General features: G+C 37.4%; 1 protein-coding gene across 2 annotated transcripts; it reads left to right on the top strand.

Moving 5' to 3' along the window:
• The first annotated feature begins 1,263 nt into the window (after window positions 1-1,263).
• On the top strand, window positions 1,264-27,312 carry LOC128237354 (monocarboxylate transporter 10-like). 2 transcript variants are annotated; one of them, XM_052952785.1, is made up of 7 exons: window positions 1,264-2,215; window positions 3,555-4,162; window positions 10,113-10,479; window positions 11,019-11,125; window positions 11,644-11,716; window positions 12,891-12,908; window positions 22,436-27,312. In XM_052952785.1, the coding sequence occupies exons 1-7, from the start codon at window positions 1,912-1,914 to the stop codon at window positions 22,882-22,884; spliced, it is 1,926 nt and encodes a 641-aa protein (XP_052808745.1). In that variant the 5' UTR covers window positions 1,264-1,911; the 3' UTR covers window positions 22,885-27,312. The 2 variants fall into 2 exon arrangements, with proteins under 2 accessions (XP_052808745.1, XP_052808746.1); XM_052952786.1 differs by lacking the exon at window positions 12,891-12,908 and having other exon boundaries at window positions 1,265-2,215.
• The last annotated feature ends 460 nt before the right edge of the window (window positions 27,313-27,772 follow it).

The raw sequence follows: 27,772 nt of genomic DNA on the forward strand, positions 1-27,772 counted from the left end.
GGGATGGGATGGGCAGGAAATATTTCTCAAAATTTTATCTTCGCTTATAGACATTTTAAAATACGTTCTGATGTCACAAAATTCAAAACCTCGAGTGACGAAAACAAAATAGTTTTTCTCATATACCCAACAAAAAAAAAACGAGAAAATCATGTTACTAGTGCTCCGCCAAACTAATACACCTAAATACTGAAATACTACGGGTACTTGAACCAATCTCCTGAAACCAATAAAGTTTATCTTATTCAAAACGTGAATAATTGTATTTAGCAATAGATTGATACCTTAAGAATTAAAAAAAAAAAAATATAGATAGTTTTTCTTAAATATGAAACACTTTATAGTAGTATAAGTATTCTTGAATGAATGGTTGAAATGCATCAACGATTGTTTCAATACCTCAATGAAATAAAGATTTGAGGGGTTTCACGGTTGTGCCCCCCCCCCCCCAGCTCCATCCCTCCCTTAAATGAGTTCCTGGGGCCGTCACTGTCAAGTGCGTTTAATATTTGTAAACAATTTGTGAACCAAACTTATTTCGTTCCCGGTGCAGTCTCAGTTGACAAATAATTATACCATGTGCTGTGTATGTCTGTAATGTGCACGAAACTACAATTTATTGATCGGTCAGAAGGTACAAAATGGCCAAAGGTAGGCTACGAAGTTACAAAAATCTACAGAGGGCAGTGCCAAACTATTTTTTAGATTTTCTTAGCTTATGTAACTATATGCACTTTATTTTGCACCCCCGCCCCGGATTTCCCATGTGGAAATGACTAGACCCCCCCCCCCCTCCCTTCCCCTGTACTTTCAACTTTACGAGATACAAGATACATGAATCTTTATTTCAAGTCGGGCATATGCTAACAAGAAACATTAGCTCAATAAGCTATTTTCCGACATGCATAACAAACATAACACACCAAAACATAATAAAGAACTGGTGACCTGGAAATAAATGCATACCGTTTTAAATAGGTACAATATTGGAACAAGTATATATACAAAAGCCGTTTCTCCATAGTATGTTTCTTATTAATATTATTATTTATCCTGGTACTAGCATACAAATCGGATATTTATACAGATGCATCAAGTTTTTCTTTCTTTTCATGAACAGGTTAATAGATATATTAAGGGGAGCTCACTGCGTAGGAGTTTGCATGTCAAGCAAAACATTTTTCGTCTTGGAATGATAAGCGAATTCTTATTTCATGAACGACTGCAGCATCAATTCAACCAATCGGAACTGCTCTTCAGCATCAGCTGCAAGTCATACGCCTATAGAGGACAAACTAAAGGCTAATATTTTGTATTGGAGTGGCTTTTAATGTCTTATATGAACATGATATTCGTAGTTTTAAAATACACCAGCTAATAAATAAATATACTGTACTGTCTGAAAGAGCAAAGCGAAATTTACTGCGCTGAACTTGACCTACTTCCATTCTAAAAACAGCTGATCATGTAAACAAATAATGTTACATTGCGTGTTCTTCGTAGTTGGTTTATGAACCTCGAAGACATCAGGTGGAAGTTATTCAATTGTGTGCAGTTAAATATGTCAATGGACATATACAATGGTTATGTGTATTTTCTCTAATGTTATGGCAGTTTATGAATGTGATACTATAATACTATTATTTACAACTCAGTAAGGAAATATATGAATTGAATGGGACTGCACGTATACATTCATTGCCATTGACTCTGTGCGCACTATGTGTATGTATTCAATTATGTCTGATAAAATTTGTATTCGGGTATCAGCCAGAATCCTACACATTTAGTTTATCTGATAAGATGTCTCAATGAGAGTACTGACTTTGATATATTAACATTATTATCACATTACTCAATTATTTTGCAACTGTTGTTGTGATTCTAGATTTTTATGGACATTATTATACAATGGGTAAATCAGGCAAAATAGAAAAACAGAAACGTCATTTCTGGCAGAAAAAAGAACAGAAGACAACCCAAGATATTGAGTTATTGGAGAAGGAAAAACCTCGAAATGGTGATTTAAATGACCGAGAGCAGAATGCAGTTGATGGATTTGTTCCTCCTGACGGTGGATGGGGTTGGGTAGTTTGCCTCGCCTCGTTATGGGCCAACGGAACTGTGTTCGGTGTCATTAACACATTTGGATTAGTTTATGTTGAGATGAGAGAGCATTATGCCAAAGATGACCCAGAGGTGTCTCTTAAAACTGGTAAGTTTGAATATCCTTTAATCATTCATGGGGAAAAGATACAAATTATTCATATCTAAACAATAATATACTGGTAAGGGACCTGTTTTCGGCCAGGAATTGGAGGATTTCTTGATTAATTTGAGAAAACTGAATATTTTAGAATGTAGTTTCACAGGGAAAAAAATAGCTTCTGATTTAAAAAAATCTGTATGATAAGATTTATAATGTGATCTTCGTTTATGAACAAATTCACTGCCACCAAACTCATTAATATCCACTGAAATGACAGTGTATTTTATCAATAATCTAACCACTTAAAAAATGATAGTCCTGCTGGGAGAAATATGGCCCAACATGGTGCAATTGCAGTATTGCTGATAAATTGCTATTATATTTCAGGGCTTTTTCTGCCCATTTTGGGAAAAAGACCCTAGACATTTTGGGAAATTTGCGTCGCAAATATGCCTAAATTCGGAAATTTTACAGTCAAAAGAACAAGCTATTCAGTCTCCTGCGAATGAGGAAATTATTAAATATTAGTTTCTTTTCGCTTTCAAAAGACCTAAAATGGCTGAAATATCAATCCTTGGGTAATGTAAATATCTATTGCCATAAATCATGACAGATAATATTTCATACTGATGTATGAATGTGATGAATATCAATGATTTCTGAATTAAATTTTTCCCAAAACTTTACATCACATAATTTATTAGGATGTTGAATGAACCAGTACAGGTAGAAAGACTTTCATTTACATACCATTTGATTGGGATTTTTCTATGAAGATTAGGAAAAATATCATATATTTTGCCTTGGGAATGGGTCCGTTGGACGGACCCGTGGGTACTATAGAAAAAGCCCTGTATTTTCAGAGAAAAAAATATTAGTTTTCCTATTTTGAAGCTTTATTTGGACACAAACTATTTGTAGAAAAAACAATCATAATGGAATGGCTTAAGGGATTTTCAAAGTGAACGAATAATTGGTATGGCCGGCAGTAGTGACAAATCAAATAAACAGTGTATTCAGGGGGATTTTAAGCAGGTCTAAGTTGGCAAAATTTCAAAATATTTTTAGACGCAAGTATGAAAAAATGTGTCATCATTTTCTTATGATACACTGTCATACTCTTATGTACTTGCAAGACCAAATATTTTTTCAATTGGTTTACCTTTCTCAAAAGTCAATTAAAATATCAGCCTAATACTATTAGCTATAATGACGATCAGACAATAAGAGAATGGAATAATGTTTTGTTGGATAGATCGAAATTCCGGGGGATTTTTTCCCCTTACTGGGATATATGGCATGTATGCTCTTACTCCCTGTTTAATTGTGTATGGTTTTTTTTCAGCATTTGTTGGTTCAACTTGCACAGGAGTGACATTTCTGTTGTGTACAGTGTCAAGTATATTGAGCGACAGGGTGGGTATACGAACGACAGCGGTCATCGGAGCAGTACTGTCCACGGCAGGACTTATAGCGAGTGCATTCATTCAGAAGCTTGAACTTCTCTACCTGACCTATGGCATTCTTCTGGGACTCGGCTCGTCAATGGTTTATTCACCATCTTTAGTCATTCTCGGGCATTATTTCAAGAAGCATATGGGACTTGTAAATGGAATAGTTGCGTTCGGAAGTTCACTTTTTACAATAGCTCTAACAAGAATTTTGCCCTTGTTGTTGTCAACAATCGGCATTAAGTATTGCTTCATATTCCTGGCGGGACTTCATTTTATGTTGATTATATTTTCCCTGTCCTGGAAGCCTCTGTTTAGGCGAGAAGACCACCTAACTGCCTTAACCCTGTCAACAGAAAGTGTGTACAACCACTGCAACGACTGCTGTTCATGGACAAGAAAGTTCTTGAATGTGAAAATTTGGAAGAACAAGGCTTATGTTACCTGGGTTCTTTCATTGGGTGTCGCTCTCTTTGGTTACTTCATACCATTCTTTCATCTGGTAAGTAATATGAATGAATAACTTCTAATTAGAGCTTTTTAAAAGTTAACTTTACTCCATTGGACATTTTTGAATGTTCTGTTTCCTTAGAATTTTGTTTAATTTGAGAATTAACATTTACGACTAACATAAACTCCATAGCTTGGTATAGATAAGAGTAAAAAGTTCTACAAAGTTGAATGTGATAAAATCAATAGGAACAGCATGAGTGTAAAAGACTAGTACAAGCAGTAGCTTTGTGATCTTATTGAGGAAGGCATGCAGACGATACATAATTTATCCTATATCCTAAAATTTTCCACCACTGTCAGTGTAGACTATTAGGTATCACCATTTGTAGGGCATATAAACCTTGAAGAAAAGCTGTTATAGTCAGTCAGTGGGTAACAATTTCATTGCCAATATGACTGTCACTTCTCATTTTACATATTTCAATAATGTTTTGTTCCACATGAATTTAAAACAAGAAAAAACAACCGTTAAACATTGCATTAAGACTGTAGTAGCTGCATTTTGATGTAATCAATAAAAAACAATTCTAATCATTATGCGCCATGAAAAGTTATGACAAGTTATACTGATAAAAAATAATTTGAAAAAATAAGCCTAAGCGGGCAGCAGGATTCTAAACGCTATACTCCTGGGCCCTGTTTCGATTAAGAGACTCAAGCCATTAATTTGTAAATTTCCAGGCGTTTCCTTGCATTTGGTGTAAACTTTGTTGAAATAAAAACATAAATTAATAAGAGCATTTATCATGTAGCTTCTACCCATAGTTTTACGGGTGTCCCCATGCACTCTTGAGCAGTGTAAGGTTTAGGAATAAGATATTCATTGAAATAGACTCGTGGCCGAATCTTAATAAATTTGACAATCTTTTGTCATCAACATCTGTTCACTGTATTAACAACTTAGCGAAGTTTATCTATTTCGCATTTTGCCTTAGAACAAATGCTACAGCAATAACACTTCATTATTGATCATTTATCTGAATGTAAATCTTAGCGTATTGAAATATGTAAATTGTTACTATGTCTTTTTGTAACATGACACCTACTTTCTTGAATGTTTGACCTCTCTGTAAATAATCTGTGTCTTCATTGTTCCATATTGTACTTTATTATATGGCTATAAATGTGCACATGCCGTTTAATGCTGAATAAAGATATGTTATGTTATGTTATGAACTAGGGCCCTGTTCTACAGACGGGGACTGTTAATAATAATCACTGTAACAATATAATAGGCAAACACAAATCTCGTTGTTTTTAAGTTACAAACTTTGTTTTGGTTTTAATGAACATTTATTATAAATACTTTAGAACAAAGGTATCATTTAGCCTTTGAAACGTGTAGCAAACAATACTTAGTGTGCAGATAGAAGGGTGATGGACTTCTGTTAACTCCTCATGGAATACTTCAAATTTTCAGTATAATGTACAAAAAGAAAACTAATTTGTTAAACCGTCATACAATATTTGTGTAGAACAAAGCCCACCTCTAAAGAAATAAAAGAGAACATAGTTGTATTTACATATCTTAGCTAATTTATGACAGATACCCATATGATATAAATGTTGTTGTTTTTATTCATAGATTTTTGCCATTAAGTTTACATTAATTACCATAGCTGATAAAAAAAATCCTTTTTTTTATGTGTATATATATATATGTCACCACAATTTTGAAGTCCCTTAATCTTCCCTGTGTAAATGATATCCATTATTTATCAGCAACATTACTGTCATATCAAAGTAAAAGGGATAATACTGATAATTGTAATATTTATAAAATTATGTTAAGATATCGAGTAAGTAGAATTTCTTACATTGCTGGTATTCAAGATAGGATTCTAAATCACATACGTGTCACATTTTAGTGAGGAATGTTATATGTATTAACTTTTGCTAAGACTTTTTTGGGGGGAGGGGGAGGGGGGCTCGTGTTACACGAGTGTGTGGTCTTGTTTTGTGGGAGAAAATGGAGTACCCGGAGAAAACCCACGGGCTTGACGCCCATACACCAAACTCACATATATGTATATATACAATACATACCCAGACTAGGAATTGAACCCCGGATGCATTAGTTACAAACAAGTGTACAAGCCACTATGCTGATCAGCATTTCATTTTTATGAATATATTCTGAGACTTCCAAGAGTATTATCAGGTTGAAAAGTGAAAGGAAATTACTCTCAAAAATTGTAGAAGAGTTAGAAATATTATGGAATGAGAGGTAAGGCCCTTTACTATGATTGAGGATATTAACTGCAAAATCATGAACATGAGTGTGGCTGTCAAGTTAGTGCATTCGCTTCTCACCAAAATGTTCTACTACTGGGTAAAGATTAATCTGGTCAACATACTGAACAGTCAAGTAGGTTTCTGTTATCGACTTAGAGTTCCCAACCGCACAAGATCAAACTTAGGTTACATCAGGTCTTGAATATGAATTATTTATTACATCTTACTCTTACTTTCAATTAAATTAACAGCAAAATTGGCCCTGTGTAAAGACATTGATATTTTTGCAATTCAAGTGCTAATCACAGGACAGATGGAACTCCTTCTTTTATATGGACTTACCATGATCTTGCGATGAGCCTTCAAATTGCAAGAACTGGTATTTTTCTCTCCTGATTACAAGATTAGGATGTACCAGTGGCTTACCATTTATATCTCTGATATTTTTCGATACCTTAAGGGCCGGTCACACCTAGCTGACTTTGTTTGCCGGAGCTATACCTGAGCACAAAGTTATTTTGGGGGATCAGTACTAATATGGTATTGCAACGATATCTCATTGCTAAGAATGGTAGTGCTGCGCATCATCAGGAAATCCTCTGAACATGGGCCAATAAATAAGCCACGTCAGGTGACTATATAAATTTCAGTAGAGAACTGGTAGGACCCTGTAATGGATTGGCAGCTCTTCGATGGCCCCAATATGTACCCTACTGGTACAGATCTGGCCTACCTTGTAACAATAGCATTGCCACTTTTTAACATTGATGACAGAAAAGTGGTATTCTGTAGCACATTCTCTCTTATATTTTGTCAGTACAACCTCAGCATTGTATGGCTAATTGTGATTTTCAAGGGCTTTCTTGACAGAGCTCTGCCGATTCTCTGATTCTCTTGCCGCTCCTATTTAGTCCTCACGTAGGTAGTGTGTGAAAGGCACTTAAGTCAAAGACAATGCACTGAGAGTGATATAAGTACATTACATGTATGGAAGTTTGTGGGAAGTCAAATGTCATTGACATTAAGGTGACTGATATGGTCACATACCTGTCTGAGGTCTTAATGATTTACAGAAAACATTTAACGTTGACTAGCTATCATTGACCTTAACATTGGCTTAGACCTTCTTTGGAAGCATGAACTCAAAGTATTAGGATTGAATAGAGATTATGAAGTTTCTCATTTCTGTCTTTATTTGGTAGAAGAAATAAGATACATGTGTTAGGCCAATGGGTGACATTATTAAATATCTGTGCTTACCAACAATTACTTTAATGTTGATGAAGAGTTTACTGTCATATATTAATAGCGCATTATGAAATAAAATTGTAATAATAATAATGAACAAAAACAGACATGCCTTTATTGATATACAATGTAAATTATGAAAATTTTATGATCTCATGTGATTATTTGAAATGGGCTATTTCTTACTTGACTGCATCTCACAATCGGATTGTGAAACTTATAATGATGCATATTAATGTATAATTTGTGGGGTCATTGCTAGAAGGAATTAAGTGACATTAAAATATAGGAGGTCTTGGTTTGTTCTGGCACACACCCCATGGATAATGCACATATAGACACAAACATGAACAACATGCGGAACTTTTCATCCAATATATATATTATTGCTTGTACTTTGATTCAGAAATCTTTAATTGTCTACTTAGAAATCACTTTCATAAAGGACATACTCAGAATAAAAATTACTTTCATAAAGGACATACTCAGAATAATGTGTCATATTCCCTAAAGGGCGATGTTTAATAGATACTTAATGCAATTAAGAATGTTTAAGCATATTGTGTATTTACATGTTTGTCCTATATTTGGGTTAACATTTATAGTACAGTAATGTTAAGGTGAAATATTTGTATAGTACTACATATGCACTATTTGGTAACATTCCAACTTCTTTTCATTAGGCCATTATTCCCAACTGATTTTTTGGTTAGAGTGGAGTTCACATTTCAAAAACTGGCAGGAAAAAAAAAGAAGAAAAAAACACATGCTTTTTACAAGGAATGATAGTGGAATTTACCACTGAAAGTCGTAAGGAAAGCATTATATACATCTGCTGATCTATCAGGTATACATCTAGAAAATTGAACATCTCCCTGTATATGTTACTCTGTTATTAATTGACTCATATCATTGTTAATTTAATTATTGTATGTATTTCTTTAGACCTTGCGGTCAAGGATAACCCATGAAAGTGCAAGCACTTATTTCCAACAGGATCCTTTGTTTTTTGCTGAAGGGACAGCACGCTGAAGAGACAGTGGTGTGATACAAGGAAGTTTCGGGTGCGATACCCTAGCTCTTTTACGAAGAGGTCCCTTGGTTCTTTTACGTGTTCGGTGTAAAGCACAGATACACTGGGTACAACTTTCCTGGGTTAACCAGTACTGAGTACACCATTTTTCCAAGCAATACCCTTTAAATGGCGAGCCCCGGGCAAGGGAGCTACTTGTACCAATTTTTAACGTCTTTCGGTATGCAGCGACCCGGGATCAAACCCACGACCTCCCGCTCCGTAGGCCGATGCCTTAACCTCTAGGCCACAGAGACGGTTTTATTATTAGACTTTTTTACATGTAAGAAAAAAAAATATTGTTGCTTAAAGTGATACTCATATTTAACATCAATATGTAATCATGTATAACAAACAGAAATTTTGAGTGATTAAACTTTAACTACGTGCTAAATAATACATTTATGGAAAATATTCATTACTGATAACAAGATTGTAACCGTGTATTTAATAGCTGAAAATGTACAAATATTAAATGACTGGTGGGTCCTAAAAGATTTACAGTGATTAACTGTAGTCTCATAAGGTAGAAATACCGTGTTTTCAGCACCTTTTTTTAAATTGCACACAGTATTCCTTCATAAGAACCATTGTTTTCGATAGTTATTCATCCTTTTCAGTAAATTAAAACAATTGTATTAATTGTGGTACATCTTATTTGGGAATAAGAGTGCATATTTAATGTAGATTTTGATAAATGTAGCCAATCAACCTGTCCGATGATGCTTAAGATTGCCTTAACTGCCTTAACTGATTTATCATAAATAAAGAAAAAATGACATATGTATTTTGATTACATTGTGATTACATCTCAAAAATTAAACTATTTACACTGTTTAAAAACCACACACCATTATCGGACGACTTATTGAATGACACGATTACAATTAAATGGTGGATCCAGTTATCAGCATGTGGTAATTACGAATTACCCAAACTGATTGTTTTATCGTGACTGCACATATTATGACTAATTATCTTTTGTTGTTTCTTTTTACATATATTTGGGTATGTTTCAGAATTTGTCACGTTCGCATGGCAAAAAGTCAAGTAATTACTATTATTTATTTTTTTAATGCATTCAAAATAATCGTAAAGATAGATTTTTGAAGGAGTGAACAACTATGATTTTGTATCTCAATCTTTCACTAAAAACTAATTTGTTTTCAGTAAAAAAACAAACAAATAACATGCATCCCCTTGATTTTACTAAAGGTGTTGTTTGAATGCTGATCAAATACAGTAAGGCCATCTATAAACAAATGCTTTCATGACATTGCAAATTCCAGCCTACAAGCCCAGTCAGTCAACTGCAAACCAAAGACATATATATAAGGTGTTGGAAAAATGAAAACAATGTTAGAAGTTTTGTTTTTTTTTTCAGCCAAAGCACACACGGGACAATTTTCCAGAATCCGATGGCAGCCTGCTCATTCTCTGTCTCAGTATTACTTCAGGAGTCAGCAGAATTGTATGCGGCAAAATTGCTGACTTTCCCTGGGTGAACCGCATTCGCATGCAGCAGTGTGCCTTTTTCGTCCTGGGAGTGTCCACCATGTGTATTCCCTTCGCCAAGAGTTTTGAGGCCCTGATAGCCATCAGTCTGGCAATGGGCTTGTGTGATGGGGTGTTTGTCTGCCTGTTGGGACCGGTAGCGTTTGACATTGTCGGTCCCAGCGAGGCGTCACAGGCCATCGGCTTCCTGTTAGGCATCTTCAGCATTCCATTTACCATAGGACCCCCTGTTGCTGGTAAGAATTTATTATATTTATGATGTCAAGATCAACTAGCTTTATTTGTTCATATTAGTTTTTTCGAAGACAAAAAGTCACGGCATTGTCATAGCCTTGGTGATGTCTGCAGAGTTTTCAGTGTACCAAAGCTTTAACCTTGACCATTAAGCAAAACCATTGCAGATATTAACATGAAACTTGTCACACATATTATTCTCTCAGACAATGCTAACATGAAGCAAGTCCCAAAACTCTGGATAATATCTTAGGTGAGTTATGCCCTTTGAGCATTTATCAACATTTAAATAAAAATATGGGGCTTTGAATAAACAACACTATAAACTGTGTTACAATTCCATTCTATTCTATGTTTGACAGTTTAAAACGTTCTGTTAAGTGTTTCATTTTAAATAGATTTATCCTAAATGTTACTGAATGTGCAATTTCATGTTAAAGTTTAATGTATAACAAGATGGGACAGGGGGCTCCTCCAATCAGAATAGAGCACTCACTAATTGTAATATAATAATAATGTTCTAAATAATGTGCCATTTCAGGTTTTATGTATGACAAGCTGGGAGACTATCGTATAGCGTTCCACGTGGCTGGGGCTCCTCCAATCCTGGGGGCTCTCATGATGTTCCTGATTCCCAAAGTCGACCAGGTATGACACACTGGAGACATAAACACCTTAATCGGACATAGTTGTTCATGCTCTTCTGAAATATCAAAAGTTATTGTTTGTGGCAGTCTGGTAATGATGCTTAAAGTTAGAGCATAGTGAAATACAAAATAGAATTTTCATAAATTGACCATGAATACATAAAAGATGTGATTATAAATGGTTGTTATTTCCTGGTATATTTACATAAGAACAATTTTGATCAACCTTTCTCTGTTATGTTCTTGGTATTAAAGGCATGATCCTTAAGTATTTGGCGTAAGTTTTACAACTGTCATGTGACATTGTTAAAGTCAACAAGTTACTGGAAAACTGTTTTAAAACCTAACTAACACAAGCTCAAAGTCCTTGATAGCAATAACAACATAATTGAGGTCATTCAAATTATATATATAGTAATTATAACAATGCCTCACAAACAATATGTTATTTCTGGTAAAATTAATAAATATGGAACACCGCGTTAATGGACGAATACAATTGTTGTTTTTCCATTGCAGAGTTTCCCTGCTGTTACCGAGGCGATGGAGTTTGCATCAGTTTCCATGATGGATGTCTACAAAGAAGTCCGAGGTACGCTTTATCGTGACCTTGACCTGGAGATGAATCATGCTACCACTTTTATGAATTGCATCACTTTAATAGACTTGGTGCAAAGGGTTAACCTCACGTCTAGTTTCAAGTATATGGAAACCTCAGTCACTTACATAAGTACTGTACTCATTGTAATACATGCATAAGATGATGAAATTATATATTCATAAGTACATATGAGTACATGCACATGCCTATGAACCAGTTTATAGGTCGGTGGTACATCTATACTGCACATTTTATCAATAAACGTATCCTTACTACCAATTTTTTTGATTAATTATTCTTGGTGGTAATTTGATATATCTTGGAACAAAAAGTTATGCTAGGCTTATTCAGTTTCTCAGGTTTAATTCAATATCTGACATTCATTAAGCATTCAATCTTATGACTTGTTTTGGTATGGTAATTAAAATGTTCTATATTTGTACAAAGTAATGATGAATAACTAGAGGCAAAATTTGGACCATGTTTTGCCATGCTTTGCCATGCTTTGACTCAATGTTGGCAATAACAGATCCATTCTTATCAGGTCTTGTGATAAGATGTACTTATAAACAATAGGTTATAAATACTATGACTTCTGAACAGATATTGATGTGCCAGCAAAACGAGTGGCCTGATTTAAGGCCAGTAGGACAATACATAAACCTTTCAATTCTGTTAATATTAAATTATACTCTTTTAAAAAAAATAGTTATTTGAAGCATATTTGTTTTGGTTAGTTTTATGTTAATTGCATGCATTGGTTAAATTTATGTCTATAACAGGTTTTTGCTTAGCTCATAATAAAACAAATGAATTTCATTGCTTTTCATAAGTTTGGTAGGTAAACATACTTACACCTGTCCAGTTTTCACAAGTTTCAAAGGCAATTTATAGCAATTAAGTAAACCTGATTGTGTCAGCTTATAATTATGAACGGTATTCAAATGAAAACCCCCCAGATATTTTATTTTTTTATGGAATTAGCAAATTACTTTTCCCTGAAAGTTCTAAGACTATAAAAGGTCATTTTCTTAGAAAGTTCTTGAAAAAAACACCCTTTTCTTAGAAAGTTGTTTTAAGATAATAACATGTATCAGTCACCGTTTTTAGAAGAGATTTCTCATTTCTAAGGCTTTTACTGACATTGAATGTGTTATTTGTATAGAAGATGCCACTGAAGAAGGTTTGAAACACAGAATTATTTGATATTCCAGCACCTAGTCCTTTGATATTTATTATTCTCACAGAATTTGCTTTTTCATGGAAAATATTGCCTCACTGTATAAATAGCTTCTTACTTTTCATAATAATAATCTGCAAAGCATGCCAGAGTATCCGTGTTCTTTTCCCACACAGTCACAATCATAATGTCTAGGGTATATTGTGCCGCACAGTCACAAGCATAACTTAAGGGTCTGTTGTCCCACACAGTCACAAGCATAATGTCTAGGGTCTGTTATCCCACACAGTCACAAGCATAATGTCTACGGTCTGTTGTCCCACACAGTCACAGACATAATGTCCAGGGTCTGTTGTCCCACACAGTCACATAATGTATAGGGTCTGTTGTCCCACACAGTCACAAGCATAATGTCCTGGGTCTGTTGTCCCGTACAGTCACAAGCATAATATCCAGGGTCTGTTTTCCCACACAGTCACAAGCATAATGTCCAGGGTCTGTTGTCCCACACAGTCACAAGCATAATGTCTGGGATCTGTTGTCCCACACAGTCACAAGCATAATGCCCAGGGTATGTTATCCCACACAGTCACTGGCATAATGTCTAGGGTCTGTTGCCCCACACAGTCACAAGCATAATGGCTGGGGTCTGTTGTCCCACGCAGTCACAAGCATAATGTCTAGGGTCTTTTGTCCCACACAGTCACAGGCATAATGTCCAGGGTCTATTGTCCCACACAGTCACAAGTATGATGTCTTGGAGCTGTTGTCCCACACAGTCACAAGCATATTGTCTTGGATCTATTGTCCCAATCACTCACAAGCATAATGTCTAGGGTCTGTTATCCCACACAGTCACAGGTATACTGTCTAGGGTATGTGATCCAACACAGTCACAGGCATAATGTCTAGGGTCTGTTGTCCCACACAGTCACAGGCATAATGTCTAGGGTCTGTTGTCCCACACAGTCACAGGCATAATGGCTGGTGTCTGTTGCCCCACAGTCACAAGCATAATGTCTAGGGTCTGTTATCACACAGTCACAAGCATAATGTCTAGGGTATGTTATCCCACACAGTCACAAGCATAATGTCTAGGGTTTGTTATCCCACACAGTCACAGGTATAATGTCTAGGGTATGTTGTCCCACACAGTCACAAGCATATTGTCTAGGGTCTGTTATCCCACACAGTCACAGGCATAATGTATAGGGTCTGTTGTCCCACACAGTCACAAGCATAATGTCTAGGGTCTGTTATCCTACACAGGCACAATCATAATGAATAGGGTCTGTTTTCCCACACAGTCACAGGCAAAATGTCTAGGGTCTGTTATCCCACACAGTCACAAGCATAATGACTAGGGTCTGCTGTCCCACACAGTCACAAGCATAATGTCTAGGGTCTGTTATCCCACACAGTCACAAGCATAATGACTAGGGTCTGTTGTCCCACACAGTCACAAGCATAATGTCTAGGGTCTGTTATCCCACACAGTCACAAGCATAATGTCTAGGGTATGTTATCCCACACAGTCACAAGCATAATGTCTAGGGTCTGTTATCCCACACAGTCACAATCATAATGACTAGGGTCTGCTGTCCCACACAGTCACAAGCATAATGTCTAGGGTCTGTTATCCCACACAGTCACAAGCATAATGTATAGGGTCTGTTGTCCCACACAGTCACAAGCATAATGGCTTGGGTCTGTTGTCCAACACAGTCACAAGCATAATGTCTAGGGTATGTTGTCCCACACAGTCACAAGCATAATGTCTAGGGTATGTTGTCCCACACAGTCACAAGCATAATGTCTAGGGTATGTTGTCCCACACAGTCACAAGCATAATGTCGAGGGTATGTTGTCCCACACAGTCACAGACATAATGTCTGGGATCTGTTGTCCCACACAGTCACAAGCATAATGTCTTGGATCTGTTGTCCCAAACAGTCACAAGCATAATGGCTGGGGTCTGTTGTCCAACACAGTCACAAGCATAATTTTTAGGGTCTGTTGTCCCACACAGTCACAGGCAAAATGGCTGGTGTCTGTTGCCCCACACAGTCACTTGCATAATGTATAGGGCCTGTTATCCCACAGTCACAAGCATAATGTCCAGGGTCTGTTGTCCCACACAGTCACAAGCATAATGTCTAGTGTCTGTTATCCCACACAGTCACAGGTATAATGTCTAGGGTCTGTTATCCCACAGTCACAAGCATAATGTCTAGGGTATGTTATCCCACACAGTCACAAGCATAATGTCTAGGGTCTGTTATCCCATACAGTCACAAGCATAATGTCTAGGGTCTGTTGTCCCACACAGTCACAAGCATAATGGCTGGGGTCTGTTGTCCAACACAGTCACAAGCATAATGTCTAGGGTCTGTTGTCCCACACAGTCACAGGCATAATGTCTAGGGCCTGTTTTCCCACACAGTCACAAGCATAATGTCCAGGGTCTGTTGTCCCACACAGTCATTTGCATAATGTCACAAACATAATGTCTAGGGCCTGTTTTCCCACACAGTCACAAGCATAATGTCCAGGGTCTGTTGTCCCACACAGTCATTTGCATAATGTCCAGGATCTGTTGTCCCACACAGTCACTTGCATAATGTCCAGGGTCTGTTGTCCCACACAGTCACTTGCATAATGTCCAGGGTCTGTTGTCCCACACAGTTACTTGCATAATGTTCTGGGTCTGTTGTCCCACACAGTCACTTGCATAAAGTCCAGGGTCTGTTGTCCCACACAGTCACTTGCATAATGTCCTGGGTCTGTTGTCCCACACAGTCACAAGCATAATGTCTAGGGTCTGTTATCCCACACATTCACAAGCATAATGTCTAGGGTATGTTGTCCCACACAGTCACTTGCATAATGTCTGGGGTCTGTTGTCCCACACAGTCACAAGCATAATGTCTGGGATCTGTTGTCCCACACAGTCACAAACATAATGTCTAGGGTATATTGTCCCACACAGTCTCAAGCATAATGTCTAGGGTCTGTTGTCCCACACAGTCACAAGCATAATGTCCAGGGTCTGTTGTCCCACACAGTCACAAGCATAATGTCTGGGATCTGTTGTCCCACACAGTCACAAGCATAATGTCCAGGGTATGTTGTCCCACACAGTCACAAGCATAAAGTCTAGGGCCTGTTGTCCCACACAGTCACAAGCATAATGTCTAGGGTCTGTTTTCCCACACAGTCACAAGCATAATGTCTAGGGTCTGTTGTCCCACACAGTCACAAGCATAATGTCTAGGGTCTGTTGTCCCACACAGTCACAAGCATAATGTCCAGGGTCTGTTGTCCTACACAGTCACAAGCATAATGTTTTGGAAATGTTGTCCCACACAGTCACAAGCATAATGTCCAGGGTCTGTTGTCCCACTCAGTCACAAGCATACTGTCCAGGGTTTGTTGTCCCACACAGTCACAGGCATAATGTCCTGGGTCTGTTGTCCCACACAGTCACATAATGTCCAGGGTGTGTTGTCCCACACAGTCACTTGCATAATGTCCTGGGTCTGTTGTCCCACACAGTCACTTGCATAATGTCCAGGGTCTGTTGTCCCACAGTCACTTGCATAATGTCCTGGGTCTGTTGTCCCACACAGTCACAAGCATAATGTCTAGGGTCTGTTGTCCCACACAGTCACAAGCATAATGTCCAGGGTCTGTTGTCCCACACAGTCACAAGCATAATGTCCAGGGTCTGTTGTCCCACACAGTCACAAGCATAATGTCCAGGGTCTGTTATCCCACACAGTCACAAGCATAATGTCCAGGGTCTGTTGTCCCACACAGTCACAAGCATAATGTCCAGGGTCTGTTGTCCCACACAGTCACACGCATAATGTCTAGGGTCTGTTGTCCCACACAGTCACAAGCATAATGTCCAGGGTCTGTTGTCCTACACAGTCACAAGCATAATGTTTTGGAAATGTTGTCCCACACAGTCACAAGTATAATGTCCAGGGTCTGTTGTCCCACACAGGCACAAGCATACTGTCCAGGGTATGTTGTCCTACACAGTCACAGGCATAATGTCCTGGGTCTGTTGTCCCACACAGTCACATAATGTCCAGGGTCTGTTGTCCCACACAGTCACTTGCATAATATCCTTGGTCTTTTGTCCCACACTGTCACTTGCATACTGTCCAGGGTCTGTTGTCCCACTGTCACTTGCATAATGTCCTTGGTCTGTTGTCCCACACAGTCACAAGCATAATGTCTAGGGTCTGTTATCCCACACATTCACAAGTATAATGTCTAGGGTCTGTTGTCCCACACAGTCACTTGCATAATGTCTAGGGTCTGTTGTCCCACACAGTCACAGGCATAATGTGCAGGGTCTGTTGTCCCACACAGTCACAGGCATAATGTCCAGGGTCTGTTGTCCCACACAGTCACAAGCATAATGTCCAGGGTCTGTTGTCCCACACAGTCACAAGCATAATGTCCAGGGTCTGTTGTCCCACACAGTCACAAGCATACTGTCTAGTGTCTGTTATCCCACACAGTCACAGGTATAATGTCTAGGGTCTGTTATCCCACAGTCACAAGCATAATGTCTAGGGTATGTTATCCCACACAGTCACCAGCATAATGTCTAGGGTCTGTTATCCCATACAGTCACAAGCATAATGTCTAGGGTATGTTATCCCACACAGTCACAAGCATAATGGCTGGGGTCTGTTGTCCAACACAGTCACAAGCATAATGTCTAGGGCCTGTTGTCCCACACAGTCACAGGCATAATGTCTAGGGTCTGTTGCCCCACAGTCACCAGCATACTGTCTTGGGTCTGTTGTCCCACACAGTCACAGGCATAATGTCTAGGGTCTGTTGTCCCACACAGTCACAAACATAATGTCTAGGGTATGTTGTCCCACACAGTCACAAGCATAATGTCCAGGGTCTGTTGTCCCACACAGTCACAGGCATAATGTCTCGGGCCTGTTATCCCACACAGTCACAAACATAATGTCTAGGGTCTGTTGTCCCACACAGTCACAAGCATAATGTCCAGGGTCTGTTGTCCCACACAGTCATTTGCATAATGTCCAGGATCTGTTGTCCCACACAGTCACTTGCATAATGTCCAGGGTCTGTTGTCCCACACAGTCACTTGCATAATGTCCAGGGTCTGTTGTCCCACACAGTTACTTGCATAATGTTCTGGGTCTGTTGTCCCACACAGTCACTTGCATAAAGTCCTGGGTCTGTTGTCCCACACAGTCACTTGCATAATGGCCTGGGTCTGTTGCCCCACACAGTCACAAGCATAATGTCTAGGGTATGTTATCCCACACATTCACAAGCATAATGTCTAGGGTCTGTTGTCCCACACAGTCACTTGCATAATGTCCTGGGTCTGTTGTCCCACACAGTCACTTGCATAATGTCCAGGGTCTGTTGTCCCACAGTCACTTGCATAATGTCCTGGGTCTGTTGTCCCACACAGTCACAAGCATAATGTCTAGGGTCTGTTGTCCCACACAGTCACAAGCATAATGTCTAGGGTCTGTTGTCCCACACAGTCACTTGCATAATGTCCAGGGTCTGTTGTCCCACACAGTCACAAGCATAATGTCCAGGGTCTGTTGTCCCACACAGTCACAAGCATAATGTCCAGGGTCTGTTGTCCCACACAGTCACAAGCATAATGTCCAGGGTCTGTTGTCCCACACAGTCACAACCATAATGTCCTGGGTCTGTTGTCCCACACAGTCACAAGCATAATGTCTAGGGTCTGTTGTCCCACACAGTCACAAGCATAATGTCTGGGGTCTGTTGTCCCACACAGTCACAAGCATAATGTCCAGGGTCTGTTGTCCCACACAGTCACAAGCATAATGTCTAGGGTCTGTTGTCCCACACAGTCACAAGCATAATGTCCAGGGTCTGTTGTCCTACACAGTCACAAGCATACTGTTTTGGAAATGTTGTCCCACACAGTCACAAGTATAATGTCCAGGGTCTGTAGTCCCACACAGGCACAAGCATACTGTCCAGGGTTTGTTGTCCCACACAGTCACAAGCATAATGTCCTGGGTCTGTTGTCCCACACAGTCACATAATGTCCAGGGTCTGTTGTCCCACACAGTCACTTGCATAATATCCTTGGTCTTTTGTCCCACACTGTCACTTGCATAATGTCCAGGGTCTGTTGTCCCACTGTCACTTGCATAATGTCCTTGGTCTGTTGTCCCACACAGTCACAAGCATAATGTCTAGGGTCTGTTATCCCACACATTCACAAGTATAATGTCTAGGGTCTGTTGTCCCACACAGTCACTTGCATAATGTCTAGGGTCTGTTGTCCCACACAGTCACGGGCATAATGTGCAGGGTCTGTTGTCCCACACAGTCACAGGCATAATGTCCAGGGTCTGTTGTCCCACACAGTCACAGACATAATGTCCAGGGTCTGTTGTCCCACACAGTCACAAGCATAATGTCTAGTGTCTGTTATCCCACACAGTCACAGGTATAATGTCTAGGGTCTGTTATCCCACACAGTCACAAGCATAATGTCTAGTGTCTGTTATCCCACACAGTCACAGGTATAATGTCTAGTGTCTGTTATCCCACACAGTCACAAGCATAATGTCTAGGGTCTGTTGTCCCACACAGTCACAGGCATAATGTCCAGGGTCTGTTGTCCCACACAGTCACAGACATAATGTCCAGGGTCTGTTGTCCCACACAGTCACAAGTATAATGTCTAGTGTCTGTTATCCCACACAGTCACAGGTATAATGTCTAGGGTCTGTTATCCCACAGTCACAAGCATAATGTCTAGGGTATGTTATCCCACACAGTCACAAGCATAATGTCTAGGGTATGTTATCCCACACAGTCACAAGCATAATGTCCAGGGTCTGTTGTCCCACACAGTCACAGGCATAATGTCCAGGGTCTGTTATCCCATACAGTCACAAGCATAATGTCTAGGGTATGTTATCCCACACAGTCACAAGCATAATGTCTAGGGTATGTTATCCCACACAGTCACAGGCATAATGTGCAGGGTCTGTTGTCCCACACAGTCACAGGCATAATGTCTAGGGTATGTTATCCCACACAGTCACAAGCATAATGTCCATGGTCTGTTGTCCCACACAGTCACAAGCATAATGTCCAGGGTCTGTTGTCCTACACAGTCACAAGCATAATGTCTAGGGTCTGTTGTCCCACACAGTCACAAGCATAATGTCTAGGGTCTGTTGTCCCACACAGTCACAAGCATAATGTCTATTGTCTGTTATCCCATACAGTCACAAGCATAATGTCTAGGGTCTGTTGTCCCACACAGTCACAAGCATAATGTCTAGGGTCTGTTGTCCCACACAGTCACAAGCATAATGTCTATTGTCTGTTATCCCATACAGTCACAAGCATAATGTCTAGGGTCTGTTGTCCCACACAGTCACAAGCACAACAGACCCTGGACATTATGCTTGTGACTGTGTGGGACACACAGTCACAAGCATAATGTCCAGGGTCTGTTGTCCCACACAGTCACAGGCATAATGTCCAGGGTCTGTTGTCCCACACAGTCACAAGCATAATGTCTAGGGTCTGTTATCCCATACAGTCACAAGCATAATGTCTAGGGTCTGTTATCCCATACAGTCACAAGCATAATGTCCAGGGTCTGTTGTCCCACACAGTCACAAGCATAATGTCCAGGGTCTGTTATCCCACACAGTCACAAGCATAATGTCTAGGGTCTGTTATCCCACACAGTCACAAGCATAATGTCTAGGGTCTGTTATCCCACACAGTCACAAGCATAATGTCTAGGGTCTGTTGTCCCACACAGTCACAAGCATAATGTCTAGGGTCTGTTATCCCACACAGTCACAAGCATAATGTCTAGGGTCTGTTATCCCATACAGTCACAAGCATAATGTCTAGGGTCTGTTGTCCCACACAGTCACAAGCATAATGTCTAGGGTCTGTTGTCCCACACAGTCACAAGCATAATGTCCAGGGTCTGTTGTCCCACACAGTCACAAGCATAATGTCCAGGGTCTGTTGTCCCACAGTCACAAACATATCTAGGGTGTGTTAAAAAAGTAAAACATTTGGTTATCAGAACATGATTTTCCATGGATGTAGTCTTCATACATACAGGGGTTCTAAAGTTTAAACGTTTCAAAGTTCCTGAAGACAAGATTGAGAGCTTTTAACTTCAGACTATTCTACTGTTTTATCAATTGAATTTTGCTTTGACATTTGCATAAAAACCCAGTAAGAAGTACCTTGAAAGGAATGTAAAGGGTCTAAGTCCTTTGACCTAAGCGAGTGTAAATCCCTCGTTCTTTAACAGACCTCGGCCATTTTTGAGGATTGACAAGTGGTTCAGCTGTTCGAACCCCTGTACATAGAACTATAATGTTTTTGTAATTGGGTGTTATCCTTGATATGCTATGTAGCATTACCTGTGATAAAACTCTTTATTAACAACTATTGTCCTGTGTGACATTTATTATGCCTTGTAAAAGTTTGAATCCGTGTCTTGTGTACATAATAGAAAAAGCAAGTTCCTTTCTGAATACGGTTCTGTTATTGTCTGTTGATGTTGTTTAATCGGTCAGTTGTGAATTAACTGTGCTTCCAATCCTGCTTGCTGTTTGGTCTGCAATGATCTTGTAATTTCAGTTGTAATATCAAATAGCTACCTCTACATAAATTTGAAACCTTGCTCCAAAGAATGTTTTGCATGCATGCTTTGGCTGTTTCTTTCTATTCTGAATTAGCTTTTCATTAGTACCACTGAATACCACTGAATACCTTTTGAGAGTTATAAAGTTATGCGCATAATTATAGAGACTTTTAAATGTGTAATAGATATTTCAAAACTAATTTAATATTATTCATAAATATTAACCTAGTAGCCGCTATTGAAGTTCATTGTACAAAGATAAATGCAAATTGTCAATCTTTGAGGTCATTTGTGACGAATTTTGTAACAGAGTAATTTGATTCACAAAATTTTAATGAATGTACTTAAGTGACTGTCTGCAGTATAGTATAAACTTAATGTTTATTTTTAGGTTTAATACTTTGTTTATCATACAGTAGTCAAATGTTAATCTCATAAATAGTAAATGTTATTTTAAGATATGTCATCCTAAAACCTGTTTAAATGATATATTACTTTTTAGTATGTTTATTCAATTATAAATCTCGCTGACATTACTGTGTAACTGGAGACAAGACTGTGCCAGAGGTTTAGAAAAACACTTTACAAACATTTTCTTTTAAAATTAAGAATTTATAGTTTGTTATTCATTTTACTAGAAATTCATTTTTATTTCCATAATGAGTTTAAACAAAAAATTGTCATAGGTCACAAATATAACCTCAAGTTTGTTTTCCTAAAATAAGGTGAACCATTATCTTTTACCATGCTAATTAGCTGCAACAATTGCAATAAATGCTGAAGTTATAGAGTTGAGAGTGAAATGTTCCAGTTGATATACTTAGTTCTTTGTCGGTTTCAGTGCCAAGCCATAAGCTGGGCCACACTCAGGCCAATGGAGCCCCATCCGGGCCTTACAGCGAGCTTCAGCTGATCACTTCCCAGGAGCTGCTGGTCATTGGGAGTAAATATAGACTCCCAAGTGGAGACAACGAAGATGAACCTGATGAACACACCACTGCAGCCGAGACCAAGCCTGATGGCTACATGGAGGATGAAACTATGCAAAAGACAGATGTAAGCCGAGAAGAGGCTCATTTAACACAAAGTATAAATGAGCCACAAGAAAAATATAAGAGCTCTAAGGATATCTCAAGTGAACAAGATGAAGTTCTTCCAATGCCTGCTTATTCTGACTTTAATGAATCCAATGCTAATGATGACAAAGAGTCTTCACTGTTAACAGAAATAGGAAAATTCTTCGATGGAAACAAAATTTCATTTGACAGTAATGAGAAAACGTCAGTGTAAAGACAATGTTTACCAGTCAGACTCCTTCTAACAAATAAAATTACCCCTTACTTTTATTCTTTTTAAGTTCTATTGTAAATTTGTGCATCAGAATACATGTTTTCTTACGCATTTAAGTAGGTTTTATTGTGGATTTGGTTTTGGATTTTTTTAGCAAATATGCCTTGATTTATTTTCCTTGTAAATGGAGTGAAAAGAGTGTATACATAGGTTTCACTGCCTTATGTATATTATGATCCATTGTGATAAGTGCGGCCCACGTTTTGAGGCCCTGATAAAATCTACTTGTAGACTGGCAAAATTAAGTCATTGACTTTTAATTAGAAAGTTATAGGCATTCAGTTGTGTTCATTGATAAATAAAAAGATATCTGGATAAATTATGCATCATATATGTATATTTACACCTCAACTTCCATTCCTTATATGTATTGCACTTTGGCAATTGTGAAAAAATTCCAGGAAATGCAACATCTTTGGAAACGTGCGGATTGCCAATCATCGCATATTAATATAAATTGAAAATTGCTTATCTTGATTTTGTTTGTATTGTGTCAGCAGGCCAAGAAAAACTATTATCAACATGATGGAAAGTGTTAATTTATGATATGTGAAATATATTGTTGTCGTTAGCGTTTCCATTTTACATATAAAGTGATTTAACGTATCAGCTATAAATGATTAAAATTTTCATGCGTTATTATGACGTAATATGATAAATGTTTTCCAGTTACTGTCAGGTCGTTCTATTTACATAGTGGATGAGAAAGAATTGCTGTAAAGTTTCTTAAATGAAATTAGTAAATTTTTTAACAATTTTTGAAATTATAATGAACTATTGGTGTAAATATAACTAATGAATTGCATGATTGATGTCATTATTGGGGATATGAACACAGTTGGGCTGGTTAAAGTAAGCTGGAGTCCTTTCGACTCCACATACTTTAACCAGCCCAACTGCGTTCATACCCTGATAATGACATCAATCAATCAAATCATTCCTTCAATGAGTGATGTGTGAAATACAGCTTATCCAGACTGTCCTATACCGTGGTAACAACAGGTATATTCGACTTGACTGTTGGAGAGTAACATTTTCTTTCAAGTTTTAGTATGGCTTAAACTGTATATATTCCACAAGCAATTTGATGTAATTGACTGATCTTTTACATATACTCAAATGCAGCATTTACCAAACATATGTTATCCAATACATTCCTGGTCATTTTTATGTATGCTATTTAAATTGGTTGAAGATTTTCAGTCTTATCATGTCAGCAAATGACATATATATTCTAAAGAGCCAAGAACCAAAGAGAAAACTAGACAAGAATTTCAAATTATTTTCCAAACATTTCATCCATAGAGAAAACTAGACAAGAATTTCAAATTATTTTCCAAACATTTCATCCATAGAGAAAACTAGACAAGAATTTCAAATTATTTTCCAAACAAAAAGTTTTTATGCTGAGTTGTTGGTGCTATGAGTTTGAAACAGTGTGTGATGTCCCTGTTGTGATAAAAGGCTAGATGGACATGTATTGTGCCATCAGTTCCTCTGACACAGAGTCAATAACATTGACAGCAGTGTGTCTTTCATTTCAATTGTATATGCTTCTGTATTTGTTTACAAAGTCATTGTTGTACAAAACAATACACTATAAGCGGTGTTTTCTTATTAGACATTTCATTGCAGTGCATGAATATTGATGCATATTGGATAACATTTTTGAGTTATATTGTACACTGAAATTGACATTCTATGTTGACAAACGCACAGGTACAGCACTTTGGTCAGGGATGAAAATTGTTGATGTAATTGTAAACATAATAACTATTTAAGAAGAATATAATTATATCAATGTTGTTTCACCATCCCCATCCCATGCTGCCACAATGTTGGCAAGAGAGTGTTAAATTAGTATATTTTGTAAGTGACTGTTAACATCATGTAGTATACACAGTCAAAAGTATGAATTTTTAATAATGGTATGGTTTTATTTTGCAGTGTTTTATTACATCACATTTTGCATTTTTTAAATATCATTCACTCTCGAAAGATAAAAGTGCCATTTAAGAGATCACACTTAAAGCTTTATTCTTTTGTCTTTAAGCGTTTTAGCCGAGTTATAAGAGGGTGTTGCACTCTGCCTATTGGGTGGCAACCCTCTGCCCTCATGCAGACCAGCATGTGCGCCCTTCTGCCTTCTTAGATTTACATGCTTTGAATAGACAATTAAATATTTCCTTTGTTTTGTTTAAAAACTTAATAAATTTTATGATTATAAAAACTTACAAACTCAATATTCCTGGTAGTTGAAACCTAAAACTACTTTTGAATTACCCCGGTAATCACATTTCTAAAAAAAAAGTGAAATTTATAATATTTAAGTTCTATGTTGATGCAATATGCAGCACCCTGTCCTTTTAAAACCTGACTAAAACCCTATCATTGTTAACTTATACATGTGAAGTATTTGAGAATGCGCTCATATATTTAAAAAAAACCAGTACAGCTGAAACAGCAGTCACAAATCTTGTTAGAAATACTGTAGATCACAAGTGTATCCATTAAAAGTTCAATGATGACGTTAACAATGTTGTTTACTTTAACAAATGTTTTGAACAATTGGCCTCCTGATTCTATATTTATTCGCATGACTCATTGTTTGATGTAATACTGACTTACATTCATGACATTTGTATCAAAATAGACACTTCAAACTTTAAAACAAAAATAAAATCTTTAAGACTAGTGTAGCTGCTGTTCTCAATTCCGTGTCAAGATTCTGGACGGTATTGTGTGAAAATAAAGTTGGTATTTTAACAGTTTTCACAGAATGGTTTTGCATCCAATAAAAGTTAATACTCTTTTATCTAAGTTTAAACCAGTCTGTTATGAAACTATTGATTTTTGTTAACTTTGACTAAGTGCAATATTAAGTTAGATTATATTTGAATTGTGGTATTGAAAATGCTTTTTTATTTCTTTTAATTTCATGAAACATGCGTTGTTTTTTCTTGGTAAATGTTGAAAAAGCAATGAATATAAAAAAGGTCTAAAATATATGACTGCCTGCAAGAATTTGTACAAGTTTGCATAAATTATAAAACTATCATTTATACTTTGTTCATTGCCATCGAAACAATCTAATATTATTTTATCACGAAGTTAACCCTGTTTTTAATATGCATGCTTTGCTTTTGAAATGCATAATCTATCTCGTATTACACACCAAAGAAAGGTTGATCTCACATTTACTTTGGTATATATTTTGGTTTTGTGAATTATACTGTAGACTGATAGATTTGATTATAGTATATTGATATATTTCCAGATTATTTCACTGTTGTTAAGGTTATTTCATCACAATTATATCTTTAGAAAAGGAGAGAAGTTATTAGTGATATTTTTAAGTTTAATGTTCATGTATTTTGTTTGATCAAGTCTGTGATAAAAGAAATATATATATATATTTTTACAGCTGACTTTCCACAGAATCAAATTCTGATAGTAATTGTTGTAGAACAAATCATTTATTAGCTCAGATTGATATTAACCTTGTGCAAGTACCTATGTTAAGTTACTTTTTAGCTCAGATTGATTTTTACCTTGTGCAAGTACCTATGTTAAGTTACTTTAAGCAGCCTTAATGCATGAATCATAGTTTTAGCTCAAGTAGGGGTGGTAGTCACTCGCCTGGACATTCAGTAAAACTTAATTCCCACTCCTGGTACAGGAAGGTTTTTTAAAAAATAAAACGGGGTTGAGGTGTACCTGGACTAATGGTCTTAATATAAAAATCCCGCCTTTCAGTAATGATCAGCAGCCAGTCGTATTAAACTTTGGTAAGTTGTCCACTGGTTATCTACTGGCTAGTTCACTCATTGAAATGATTTGATTGGTTAGTAGTTATTATTGGACAATTATTGACCAATCAATAAACATTTTGGATAACTTTGACCAAACCAAAATCTTAACCGACTTTATACATTTGGCTGCTGCTGTCTAGTCTCCGAGGTATCTAGCATTCCCATCCATGGCAAAACATTGATGAATGCCTACAAGGCAATAAAATGGTGAACAGATTATTAAGTGCAAGTATATGATATTTATGCATTTTGTGAATTATGCCTGTCAAAATGCCAATCAAAATAATACATTTAAAATATTTACTTTTATTGACTATTAATGTTAAAAAAAAGAAAACAAGAATTAAGATGACCTTGAAATATAGACCCATATTCCTTAATCTTTGTGACTTATAACATGTTTAGACACTCATTTTAGGGAAGAAAATAGGACAAGATAACTCAATCTAATGTTTACACACTCACATGTTATCACCCTGTTATCCCACCTGCCGTATAGTAATGAACATGTTGACCGTTTTATGCTGTGCTTTTGCAAATAAAGCTATTAACGCTGTCAAGAGTTTTTGTCAATTTTCCAGGTCAAAGGCATGCCAAACGGACCAGATGTATGATAATTAATTTAGGTGCACGGGGAAGAGTTCAGGTCGATGTATGCAAATTACAGTCTACATGGCTATAGTAAACTTGTGCAAACACTTTGTAATTCAGGAATGAATTTAAAGAGTTTGATCACGATGTTTAAAACTCTACTTCAACTGTTTTGTGTTGTTAATGAATGTATGGTGTAGAACCTTGAAGTGACCTTGAGCTGGGAACCAGATCATATGGGCCAAGTTATTTTCTTCTCTTTTTTTCTTTTTTTTAATTCAGTCTGCAAAATAGGGCAAAATGTATTCCTTGTACTACTCCAGTTTTCATTTGTAGGGGACTGTCCTTTAATTACTACAAACATATTGCATGCATCATCAATATTTATACACACACTCATTAAGATGTACAAAACCCAGAAAACA

The sequence above is a fragment of the Mya arenaria genome, chromosome 6 (assembly GCF_026914265.1).
Source record: "Mya arenaria isolate MELC-2E11 chromosome 6, ASM2691426v1".
In the NCBI taxonomy this organism is placed as follows: Eukaryota; Metazoa; Mollusca; class Bivalvia; order Myida; family Myidae; genus Mya; species Mya arenaria.

Excerpts from the sequence above, each read along its gene's own strand:
- LOC128237354 (XM_052952785.1), top strand. The coding sequence starts at position 1,912 with ATGGGTAAATCAGGCAAAATAGAAAAACAGAAACGTCATTTCTGGCAG. Across the intron at positions 4,163-10,112 it reads TCATACCATTCTTTCATCTG|CCAAAGCACACACGGGACAA; the intron begins GTAAGTAATATG and ends TTTTTTTTTCAG. Across the intron at positions 10,480-11,018 it reads CATAGGACCCCCTGTTGCTG|GTTTTATGTATGACAAGCTG; the intron begins GTAAGAATTTAT and ends GTGCCATTTCAG.